The sequence below is a fragment of the Triticum aestivum genome, chromosome 3B (assembly GCF_018294505.1).
Source record: "Triticum aestivum cultivar Chinese Spring chromosome 3B, IWGSC CS RefSeq v2.1, whole genome shotgun sequence".
In the NCBI taxonomy this organism is placed as follows: domain Eukaryota; kingdom Viridiplantae; phylum Streptophyta; class Magnoliopsida; order Poales; family Poaceae; genus Triticum; species Triticum aestivum.
Window position 1 is genome coordinate 295,815,673 of NC_057801.1, and position 12,852 is coordinate 295,828,524.

The 12,852-nt window shown below is 47.9% G+C and overlaps 1 protein-coding gene across 2 annotated transcripts in view; it reads right to left on the reverse strand.

Moving 5' to 3' along the window:
* Nucleotides 1-11,879, reverse strand: part of LOC123069769 (protein translocase subunit SECA1, chloroplastic) — a 60,440-nt gene extending 48,561 nt beyond the window's left edge. The window contains exons 1-5 of one of the 2 annotated variants that reach the window (XM_044492708.1): nt 11,373-11,879; nt 7,821-8,100; nt 7,265-7,368; nt 5,286-5,465; nt 2,164-2,382 (exon numbers count right to left, since the gene is read on the reverse strand). In XM_044492708.1, the coding sequence (XP_044348643.1) occupies nt 2,164-2,382; nt 5,286-5,465; nt 7,265-7,368; nt 7,821-8,100; nt 11,373-11,741 (1,152 nt within the window). In that variant the 5' untranslated portion in view covers nt 11,742-11,879. The remainder of the gene's footprint in view (nt 1-2,163; nt 2,383-5,285; nt 5,466-7,264; nt 7,369-7,820; nt 8,101-11,372) is intronic. The other variant, XM_044492707.1, reaches the window with a different exon arrangement.
* Nucleotides 11,880-12,852: the final 973 nt, after the last annotated feature.

Below are 12,852 nucleotides of genomic sequence, written 5' to 3' on the forward strand. Positions count from 1 at the left end.
TTTTACAACCTCAGTGCACGTGTGTGTAGAAGTGAACTATTTGTGTCAAGGTGGTGACTTGACATGTTGAATGGCATGGCATTGAATCAAACTCAATTTATGTTGATATCTGTAACCTGTTCTCAAGGTTACCCAAGTTCATTGATGCATACCCCACAAGTTGATAGGACATCCCAACTAGCTTGAAGCTAGGTTGCTTACTTGTTGTACAGTTGCATTGCTACTTTGAACCAAATCATGGGTTGCTTGCGAGTACATTCAAAGTACTCATTGGCTTGCCACTGGTTATTTAATTGACCAGGCATGGAAGAGCAGGAGTTCGAGGAAGAGTTCTTTGGTGACGAACACGCGAACTAGGACGCTTCCCAGTCAGAATGCCTGTAGGGTTAAGGCAGATGGCATGGGTTCTACTTATCAACGAAGATTTCCGCTGCTTGTGTTTCATCTGATGTTCAGCCCTTAAGGCTTTATCAATGTAAGACTTGACCATAATGGTCACAATTTGTGTAAGACGGTATGTATGGATGTAAGACTCTTGTTATTCAGCTTCTGTGTGTTCAGTGAGCATTGATCTCTGGGATCACTGTACACGTGCATTCGGTGACCTCGACTTATGAGTCGGGGCACCCACAGGTGCGGAGCTCGGCGGGGCTCTCGGCGGCGGGGACATCGGGCTTCGACGGCTGTTAGGCTGGGAGTGGAGGTGCGCCGATGCGTCGTTGGTGGCGGGGTGTTGGTCGGGCTCCCCCCGATCTGGATCTCGATCTGCGGCGGGCGGCGCGGCTGGTGTTGGCGGTGGTGGTCCCGCCCGCCGGTGGGCGTGTCTTGTGGGGGCTGGTCGCGGTTGTGCGTCGGCGCCATACCCCCTTGACCTTGTGGCTCGCCATGACGGACCCTTCTCGGCCCCATCTGGGTCAAGTCAGGGGCTTTCGGCCGCAGGCTTGGCGGCGCGGCGACTAGTCCGAGTCCCAGCGGCGCGCTCGTGGTGGCGCGGCGGCGGGGTTGGCTGGTGGTGGCGCGGAGGCTGCGCGGGCCTGTGCCGCGGCTTTGGTGCAAGTGGCGGCCATGGTGGCTGGTTGCGCGGGTGCGTACCCGGCGGCTCCGACGCTTGGAGCTCGTCGGTCAGCGCGGGTTGGGCAGTGGCCCGGTGTGGCTGCTGCTCCGGCTGTGGGTGGCTCCACGGCGGCTTGGCAAGTCGGCTATGGCGGCGGCTGGCGTGTCTCGGCGTCGGCTCGTCCGTAGGCCGCTTGTGTCGGCCTTCGATCTGTCTCCTCATCGTCCGGGTGCTATTTCCGTTGAAGTGATGGCCCTCTCCCAGCTGTGGCCCATCGATAGTCTCACGCTAGGGCAGAAGGACCGAGCTCGTCTCGCGCATGGGAGCAGGACCGTGCCCGTCTCGCGCCCGGCAGCAGGACCGTGCTCGTCTCGCGCCTGATGTGGCAGGACGAGTCGATGGAGGCTAGTTTGCCACGGGGTCCGCCTGTCTTTTCGGTTGGGGCAGCGGCGGGTATCGAGTGAGGTGGTGTCGAGGTCTTGGATGCCGAGGCGTCGGCCCTGGTGGTGGTAGCGTGGTGCTCATGGGCAGAGCCCGTCGCTCGGTGTTGCCCGACGGCCATGGCTGTGTGGGCGGCGTGGTAGCCGGGGTGTGGCGTTCGGTGGCGGTGAGTGTTGGCCGCGGTGAAAACCTGCTCTATCGACCGGCGACGGCGTTGCTTGTTCCCTTCTTGAAGGCGTCGTCGCGGCTCTCATTGCCCGTCATGTGGATCCAGGGGAAACTCTGATCCTCGGATTGGACGGTGGCGGCACTCCGGTGTCGTAACCTTCCTGAAGGCATCGTCTTGGAGCTCACCGTTCGTCGTATGTGGCTTCATTTCTTCGCGGTGGCGTGGTCACTGTTGGAGTCCCCGGTTGCTCTTGTAGTGCTAAGGGTGGTGTTGCTGCGCTCAGCGCCTATGTATCCTGCCTTGGGTGTGTGCGAGTGTTGTGGTGGCGTGCATTTGTACCGGGTTGTTGTCAGTCATTGCTTTATATATAAAGCGGGGCGAAAGGCTCTTTTGCTAAAGTTAGCCACTGACTTAATTTTGGGCTATACAAAAATTGCCAGCACCGAGAATAATAATGCAATACTTACTGTTTTTTGAGAAAAAATAATGCAATACTTACTGCCATAACTCGACCTGTGAACTCATCCACAATAAGCACCTCCTTGCTACGAACAATATAATTCACATCTCTAAGGAAGAGCTCCTTGGCTTTGATTGCATTTAAAACATATGAAGCCCATTGTTCACGAGGATCATATAAATCATCTATGTCCAGTATTTCTTCAGCGTCAGCGTAGCCTTGTTCTGTTAGTAAAACATTTCTTTGCTTTTCATCAACCTGAAAAAATAATATTTATAAGAGAAACGAATTGGATTGTAGCTGACAAACTAGTAAACAGGAGTATGAATACAAGAACAGATTTATGGCTAGGTCAAAGAGAAGATCTATCAGCAATGTACTCGTATATTTTAAAAATGTACTATTCTGAAGTGAACAGCAATAGAATACTTCTTACAGAACGTGCAAAAAACAATTACCCTTCTTTTCATTAAGAGGAGAAGCACAATTGTTACAAGAGTTAAGAGCCAAGGCAACAAGTGCCACCCATAACAACACACAACGGTAAGTGAATATTAGTACCGGTATTCAAACAAGAACACAGGTGAAAGATGGGGACAGAATACAAGTTTCTTTCAAGGCAAGCTACATGATTTCATGTGCTGCGTGTGCCACATGCATCGGTTGTGCCGCATGAGCCGCTTGTTGTGTTTTTTCGTTTTTTGGGCTTGTTGAGTGGTGCCCTCAGCAGAACCCCCCTTTTTGGACCTGTGTGTGCTATCGTGTGAGTTTGTGCGTGTGTGCGCAGCGTGAACCTTGTTGTTTTGTTGGACCTTGTGGCTCTGGTGTTCGCTTTATTATATATAAAGCGGGGCAAAAGCCTTTTTCGGTAAAAGGAATAAAGTTGTGAGGCTGAAGCGTGATGACGGGGTGCTTACAGAGCGTTAAGGAGTATTGGTCTGCTTACAGAGTGTTAAGGAGTACCGGTGTAGGTGTCCATACGTATTCGTCCCTGGGTTTCTGATCATGCCATGTTCCTTGAGTATTAGTCTAGATTTCATTCCTTGTATCCCAAGTCTCTTGTACTATATATTTGCCCCTTGGCCTATGCAAACAGACAAGTTGCTCCTCTAACATGGTATCATGAGCCCAGGTTTGGGGGGGGGGGGGGGGGGGGGTCCGGCGCCACAACCCGTCCATCTCTCTTCCGATCGATTTCTTGGTTTCTCCCTCCCTCAATCGATTTTTCCGGTCTCCCATCTCAATTAATCGATCTCCTCTCCAGCACAAAACACCAACTTCGCTGTATGTCCAGATTCATTCACTCAATTGATCATGCCAGGATACAGCAAGAATTCGGGATGGGAGAGAGGATACAGGTGGGAGAGGAAGAGGGGTTGGTGAGATTCAGAGAAAGGAGATGAAAAGTTCAGATACAACTCATTTCATACCCCACACGCTAAGCCAACGGTCTCTACTTATCCTACATGCGCACACACGCTTACAGGTGGCCCCACGGTTCACCGCGTTCGGCTCACAGAGCCTTCTTCCTTACATCTGAGTCTGCTCTGCCTTTTGGTGAACAGCTGGGGCCTCATGGCACCACATTGTGCTTTTCGTCCCCATACACCTCTCCGCCAAATGGGAAGGCTGAATGTGCCATACCATTGATGAATGAAGTCGTTCGAACCCTCCTTCAAGCCTCCATGCCCTCTACCTATTGGGTTGAGGCACACAGTGCCGCCACCCATGTTCTTAACATTCGTTTAACTAAAACCCACGCTACCCTTACCACTCCGCACGAAGCCCTTTTTCATCGAGCACCCACATATGAACACTTGAGCATTTTGGGGTGTCTGTGTTAACCCAATCTCACCGCCACCACGCCTAACAAATTAGCTCCGCGCTCCACGGCTTGCGTTTTCTGAGGATACCCAAACGATCACAAAGGATATCGTTGCCTAGATCTCTTCACGCATAGTGTCCACATATCTCGACATGTAATTTTTGATGAAAATGTCTTCCCATTTGCTAACCCAATCCCCCGCTCAGCCCACCGTAGCAGATCTTTTCCTCGATCTGCCTCCCAACCCAACTCTAGGCCATTCCGCCACCTTCCCCGGTTTTCCTGCCATGGCACATGAAATCCCTAGTGCCCAGCACTCTAGCCAGATTGATTATGTCCTTACTAGGACAACGGATATGCATACCCATTTGGATTGTAAGGTGATACCCTGGGAAGTGTGTGGAGGCATAGCATAAGCTTGCGGTGGCTAATTTCTACTTCGCACTTGTGTTATGCAGGACAAAGGTGCCAATCACAAGAACAAAATGGTGGAAGCTCAAAGGGGAAGTGCAGTGGTCCTTCTAAGGAAAGAGCGGGAAAACCTTGCTTAACAGATGTTAGCCACAGGATCAAAGCAAAAGATGGATGAAGTGGTGGCAAGCATCTGCCATTTCTGTGACAAGAAGGTCCCATAAAAGCTGAAAGGTAAGTTCTCTAGGACGACAATCAAAATTGTGATGCTATATGGAGCAGAACGTTGGCACACTAAAAGACAACACATCTGACAAATGAGCATTACAGATTGTGCATGCTATGGTGTGTGTGGCCATACAAGGACAAAAAATAGGAATGAGGTAATACATGATAGGGTAGGGTGGCACCAAATTAAGAGAAGTGTGTCCAACAGCAAGTAAGGTGGTTTGGACATATCCTACAAGGGCCTCCAGAAGCACCAGTTAATAGTGGGATTCTAAAGGGTAGCAAAAATACTAAGAGGGGCAGGGGCGACCAAAGTTCACATGGTGGGAGGCGGTAAAGAGGTATTTGAAGGATTGGAATGTACCTGGAGATTTGGCTCATGATAGGACTGCATGGAGATCAGCAATCCATGTGCCGGAACCTTAATTTACTCTTTTATACTTCGATTACTTTTTTCTATATTTCGCTTTTTGGGTTTCCATATGTTTCTGTTGGGTTCCATATCTAGCATACCTCAACTTGCCTGGGACAAAAGGCTGCTGTTGTTTTTGTTGTTGTTCTTGTTGTATTTTACATTGTTCAGTTAAAATGATCCGTTGGCTGTTGCATGATCTATCTAGAACAGAACATTCATTCTGAGATTCTACAGGGATAAGAAATATGCAGTAACAAAAGAGTAAGAATTGATTGTGCTCACAGTATAATGAATATCTTGTTCAAAAGCTTCAGCTATTTTTGCTGCTTTGTAATACCGGTCACTTGGCTTTTCAGCCAGGCCTGATATTATAAGAGGTGTCCGTGCTTCATCAATAAGGATTGAATCAACTTCATCTATCACACAGTAATTAAAGTTCCTCAAGACAAGCTCATCTACAGTCTGCAAATAAAGATTTGGTTAAGTGCAGAAGCTGTGAACCTGAGAGAACAGGAAGAAATGAAATAGTGGTCCTTAAAACTTGAGAGTAAAATGCACCCGAGGTCCTAAAAGTATTCCGGGTGTGTCAGCTCAGTCCTATAAGTATGAAAATGCACATTTAAGTCCCAAAAGGGATAGGTGATTCATCGCAGGTCCTACTCAGGTCTGACCTGCCCGCGTGGAGCGTCGAAATGCAATGTAGGTAATATTTTGCACAATCACACATTAGTCTATTGTAATTCCGTGGTCCCGTGCTAATGTTGTGCGCTATGTCGCAGTCACCTACTTCTTGTGGATGGTGCACATGCTCGCGTGGACGTTGAGATAGGAGAACTTGTTATGGATGTGACCTTTTTTCGTGTTCTTTATCCCCCGTTTCAGGTGATTGGCAGGCTCTGATGGGCGGTGATGCTGCGCAGGATAGTACTTGACCATGGCCCAGGCTTCACATGAGGTGGAGACGTCAGGCCCTGCAGCGGTGGCATGATGTCCGGTATGCAGCAGCTGTTCATCGGGCTCACAACTGGTACGCACGCTCGCTGGACGAGAGTCAGAGCAGAGCCCAATGTCGCTGCTCGATCCCAAGGCGCTCATGCTCAGTCGCCGCGCTTGCCGAGGACCTACGAAGCAAGACCAGGCCGGGGATCGGCCTCGTGGGGGACGTCGCCCTGGCTGCCGACAACGACGACGGCAAGAGCTGTCGTCCCTGGCTGTCCAACTCACCACCTTCGGTACCTCCGCTTTCATCCGCCACACAAGAGTGAAGGCCAATTGAATTCCACCCCCACATGTCCCGGATGAGACCATGAAGATGGTGTCATGAACATCAGTGGGCTCCTAGACCTGTCACTGCTTGAGAGGTACCGGGTAATGTGTGTGTGACGGTGTACGTGGCACTCGCCGCCAGCAACCACATGGGACGGCTGCTTGCAAAGACGCATCCCTGTCAGGAAGAGCAAGCCAGAGGTGGGCGAGGAATATGAGCGGTCCTACGTCTACTTCCACTGCTATGGCACTGGTGCCACTCTACCTGCTTTCGCATCAGGAGCACGTTCGAAAACCAGGTCGGATTCCTAGCGATGCTGCAGCGCGGTATTAAATTGTTCACAGGGATGGGCTTGCCAGACCTTGCCCGCATTCATGGACACAGTCATACTGGAGCAATATGGGGACGATTATGTGCAGACCAAGCAATGAGAGCGCTGTCATAGAACTGGGAAGGACTAGAGAGCAACGGGTGGTGTCGGGAATTACAGAATTAGAATTGAGTTCATTAAGGAGATTATTGCTGGTGGAAAGGGCTACGCAATCCACATATACACTTCAACACCCCCTCAAATGTGACGTGGGAAGTCAACATGTGATATGGCTCAAGAGGCCCATACGTGGACATGGAGGGGGAACAACATTTTTTGGATAAATTGCGAAAGCCAAGACTTGAACTCAAGACCTTAGGTTCTGATACCATGTTAAGCTTCATGCACTAGACAACGCAACCAAAAGTTCAAACTGATGAAAAGGGCTAGGCAATCCACATACATTCCAACAACATATTTGACAACGGGCCACGAGGGTAGGTTAGACTTGGATAGGACCAATGGTGAACCATTTATCCACTTTTAGTGCTCAAATGTGCATTTTCGTAGTTATACGGCCTAGTTGACACAGGAAATACTGTAAGGACCTCTGGTGCATTTTACCCAAACTTAAAAGGCACGATCGAACATTGATAAACATTGTCCACAAAGGAAGAGGCCTACCATCGCAAGGTTATCTCTTAGATAATCAAATCCAAGCTCACTATTTGTGACATAAGTAATATCGCACAAGTAATTTTCCCTCCTTTGCTCCGGTGTCATGTTCTCTGCCAAAACAAAGACCAACTGTTCAACAAACATCAATAACAAATAAAGAAAATCAATAAATGATGCCAGAAAAAGAGAAAACTCAAAAATAAGTGCTTGATGGGCACATGAAGCTGTTGCATAGCAGCAGTGACAGGCTAACGAACTCAGAATAATACTACAATCAGCTAAACATCCATCTTATTTGGCATGCGTTTTCTGGAACAGACAAGTAAAAGTCGATCTCAATTGTCATGTGTTTTCTGGACCAGACATGTACAATTATTGGGTACTTTTGCTCTTTTCTCACGCATATCAGTACTTCCACGAGCAACTCATTTCATTCACAAGAGTTCAGTTGGTACGTTAGTACCTTAATTATGTTTGGCGTATTAAGGTGGATACTGAACAAAGTGTGCAATTTGGAGATGGCACAAACAACAATAATGAACAACGTGGAGTGATCACATACGTTGAATTAGTCCAACCTGCAGTCCCAGAAAGCGGGGAACTTGACCAACCCACTCACAGTCACGTCTGGCAAGATAATCATTTACTGTGACAACATGGACTCCTTTACCACTTAATGCATTTAAGTACGCTGGCAGGATAGCCACGAGTGTCTTCCCCTCTCCAGTCTTCATTTCTGCAATCTCCCCCTTATGCAGAATCATCCCACCAATCAACTGTACATCAAAGGGGCGAAGACGAAGAACTCTATTGGAAGCCTCCCTCACAACAGCAAATGCTTCCTGCAATAGCCAAGAAACCATCAAAATGTTTCCACCTTGAAATATCTTTTTCAGCAGGTGACATGTTGGCATGTTGAATATATCATAGAACAAAGTACTTTGCAGTTTTCAGACAAACACTGTAGTAGGCTAGTAGCTACTGAGGAAAATGATTGGTGGCTAATATGTAAGTCCTAAAATAAAAATAACTTCTCCCACATCTCCAAATGTGAGCTTATCAGTTTAGTTATTAACTTATTTTTATCAATTACAATTTTTTCAATCCAACAATGCTAAAAAAACATTCGGTTCATTTTGAAATTGTATACATTTTGAAGTTATTTACCTTTTTCTTTTAACATAAATTGAAAATGTTTTTGAGTTTTCACTTTTTTCAATAATGAAGTGGCGAAGTAGTCATATAGTTTCCGAGTTCTTAAATGAGGTTCTACTATTTGTATGTTATGAAATCAAATAACATCTATCCTTGTTACATGTTATTCCCTAAAAAGCACAAATACGGCAGAGTGGCAGACTCTGCCGTATCAATGTATATAACACTAGAGATACGGGGATCCCCGAATATGCGGCAATATGTGTATCCCCGAGTATCAGTGCAGCCTAGTAAAGCCCAACTCTCTCGGGTTGGGTCGGCAATCTTGGTACTGTGTAGGGCATTTGTGAGGGCCGAGCGAAAGCTCAGCGCTTCGGCGCCGGCGACGATGACGGCTACGGGCGTCACTTCCCTCCAGGGGGCGTTGTTGTGGGCCTCCTCATGTTGCCTGGGCTCCGGGGTGAAAACCCTTGTCCGTCCTTCGGACTCGACGACGGTGGCGCATGGTGTCATCACCCTCTTGGGGGCGTCGTTGTGGAACCCCGGTCCATTTCGGTTGCAGCTTGCCAGTGGCTTTGGGCTTGCCTCTTTCCTGACATGTGGCACCCAATACTATGCCGTGGGGTGGTCCCAATGGTCTCCTATCTTTTAGACGTGTCCCTATGGTTATCATTCTCGGTCCTTGCGATCTCCTGGCAGGAGCGGCGCTCCTCGGCCCGGAGCGAGGGGGAGGACTCTACGGTGAGTCGGCCCCTTCCGAAAATGCTCGGTGTGTTCCGTGCTACAGGGTCCGGTAGTTTTCTCGTGGCGACGCGGTTTCGCTCTTGTTCAATAGTTTTGGGTGTCTTGTTAGGTGTGGCGTCTCCTGTTTTCTTGTGCGGCTTCGGGTTAAGGGCACTTGTGCCACTTGCTCGGATGTTGTTGTATTTTTCTTTTGGCCTGCTTTGTTGAGGGTTTCCTCACCACTTTGTATCAGTTCGGCCGTTTGTGCCTTTATTTATAAAGGGGGGCGAAAGCCTATTTCGAAGAAAGCCCAACCCTAGACAGGTCCCAGTCCTCAATCGACCAGGGCAACTCGATCCAGTCCCGACTCCCGCGATCCCATGCACGAGTGCGCCACCGCTGCCCGTCGCTGAATCTCCCGGCGGCAAGCAAGGTAATTTTCCCGACAGTTCTCCTCAATGTTCAAGTGCTTGCTGTCTGCTGACTTGCTGCCGCCTGCCACTGCCGTTACTGGCTTGCTGCTACCTCACATGCTGTTGTTGTATACCTGCTGCTGTTGAGTTACTTGCTGCTGTTGTTGGCTTGTTGCATATGCTAGATGTTTCTGTCGAGTAATTGAGTTGCTGCTGAACTGCTATTGTTGCTTCCTTGCTTGCTACCTTACTAGCTAGGGAATGGCATCTGCAAGCAGTGGCATGGGGCAGGCAGCCACTCTTCTTTTGGTGGAGCTGCAAACAACGTCAGTGCTGATAGTGAAGAGGTTGAGGCTAGGGCTGGTTGCTCACAATCCCAAATATCCTCTGTGGGCTCGTGCGACAAGAATATTACCAGTTGCAGACTCTACTTTCTAGGTTATTTCTATGTTCATTTGTTGCTAAGTTATTCTATGTTCTTGTTGCTGTTTAGGTTATTTCTATGTCCGTTTGTTGCACCATACGTTCAACTTCCTTGACCTTGTCATGGCATATCAAATTATGGCATAATCTGATATTTACAAAATCACTCTAGGATGCTGTCCCCACTATCAACACCAGAAGCTTCCATCCATCTATACATATAAACATACGTTTACCAGCTTCTAAACTACTCCGTCTGTCTCATCCGTTCGAGCGGCAATTAATATGGGACAAAGTACTATGCAGCCATGATATTTGTGTTCATATTTAGAAATGTTATTTATTCTATACTGCCTTGCAAGCTGATTTGACAAAGAAAAATACTGTATGGAACTTCATGATCAAAGTCTTGAGTTGCAGAAAATACTAAAATAACCAATGATGTCAGAACAAATGAATAATCAAATATGCAACTTAACATTGGATTCTAACTTTTACCTGTATTACATATATGTTGAGTAATCATTTTACAACTATTGAGAAACATTTGTAAATATGCCTACAGGATATTCTACTAATGTTTTTCTGTGTAGCACATCACATAACTTCAGATTGTACTTCACACAATTTTTCACTATTATTGGCTAGTTGTATTTAAACACATCATTTGTTGTGCCTGTACATTGCATTCCATATTATATTTTAGAGATATGTACCATCAACATTTATACCAAACTAACTCACGACACTGTACAGGATTGACACTGGTAATACTCACTCTGTCCCAAAATTCTTGTCTTAGATTTGTCTAGATACGGATGTATCAAGTCTAGTATTAGATACATCCGTATCTAGACAAATCTAAGACAAGAATTTTGGGACGGAGGGAGTATTATATTGTAGTTACTTCCAAGCTAAGCAATGTCTAATGGTAAGCCTTTCAAGCTAAGCAATGTCTTCTTGTTTTTTGGGTGACACGGCCTTCAGTAAGGAATTATTGTACAACGTTCCTGAACTACCTTCGCAGCTTGATATGTTTAGAGGTTAAATCCAACCTAGTTCTTGGCGCCCACGTAAGTGGACTGAAAAAGCAATCACCAAAGTCACAATTTACAACTATAGTTTTTTTAATTTTTTGCAGGGAATTTACAACTAGAGTTGTGGTAACCATAAGTTGACAGTGTAAACTAACTAATACTACCTCTATCTTGATATAAGACGTTTTTGCAGTTCAAATATTAAGGTACAGAGGTAGTAGTTGCTTAATTTGATTAACCATCGTCAGGGCGCAATTTAATTACAAACTCCGTATCCACTCCCTCTGCCTCGAATTGGAACTGAACAGAAATCTGGAGAATTTAAGAGATTATAAGTGATTCTGGATGTTGTCCAATACGTACGGGGAGGAGAGAGCCGAGGGATTCCCCGGCGCGCGCGCGCTCTTGCAGCGCGGAGGTGCGGGCGCGGAGGTCAGCGTCCGAGAGCGCGGAGACCTCGGGCTCCAGCCTGTTGACGAGCGCGACAGTGTCCTTGTACCTCCTCTTCGCTGCCTCACCGTCGTCGCCGCCGCCGCCGCCGAACATGCCGCCCAGCAATCCCCCCAGCCCCGCGCGCGCTGCCTCGCCGCCTCCCCGCCTCTGCAGCCCGCGACAGCGCCGGCGGAAAAACTGGACGTGGCCGACGGCACTGCTGATACTACAGGGAGGAGACGGGTGGGGAAAGTGGAGGGATGTGGCGCAGGTGGCGGTGGACGAAGGTGCCGTCACCATCGCGCCGCGAGCTCGCTGCTGGCTTCAGCTCCTCCGCTTCACTTGTGGTCTAGTGCAGTATGGCATGCACGGCGCCGCGTGCTCTCGGCGATAGGCAGTTGTGGCCGTGGATGATGGAACGAGGTCGGTGAGAGAACGAGGATAAGGAGTCGGACAAAGCCCATCTCTTTTTTTCTTTTTTGATATGACAAAGCCCATCTCTAGCCGACCATGTACGGGGAGATTTGCGAAATCGCTAATTGACGAGCATTTCCCGCGTGCCAAGTGTCACGCGCGGAGCGCTCATGAGACTTTTTCGAGGCGCTCCGCGTGCGACACTTGTCGCGCGCACGGCGTCTTTGGTGATTTCTGGTTTCCGGTTTCACTTTGTGGTTTTCCTTTTTTCACTTTAGTCTTTGTATTTTTAATGTTTTGTAATACCTTTTGATCTGTTTTGAGATCTGTTTCTCTCTGGTGTGGGCGAACCGTCGTCGCGCACTGTTCTTTCTTTGTCGTCGTCTCCGTCCGTCGCGGCCGCCGCTCTTGTCGCGTGGTTACCGCGGTCCCCGTCCCGGCCACCGCGCTTGTTGCCTGCTCTTATGGTGGTCTTTCTTTAGCATCGACCGCGCCCTCGTTCGCGATATCGTCGTTCCCTGTCGGTTGCATTCGTGGGTTCCCTGTTTCCCTTTATCGTTTCTCTTTTTGTTCCCATTATATTTCCGGGATATGAAGATTTATGGGGTAGTTACGAGTGGGGGCTACCAACACTATGAGATGTGATCTTTCAACTTGGTTTGTGGGATTAGTTGTTGATAATCATTGTGTTCTTTGCAGGTATGGCTTGTCCTTTTTGCCGTATGCCGGGTGGCCCATGTTCTTTTGTTGATTCTTTTGTAGATGTGTTCACTGTGGTTCTGGATCGGCGTTGTTCGAGTCGTGTTGTAAGAATAACATTTTATATTTGATCAATTTTTGGCATACACGCTTATTTCTTTGGTTCTGATGTTGCTGTTTTGAAAGGAAATTATTGTAGGTCTTCTTTTTTTGATCATGATCATTCGCTTTTGCAGTATATTCCGTGCATTGTTAGAGCTCATCTTGCTCGTTACATCGAGGAGTGTAAGGCTTTAGC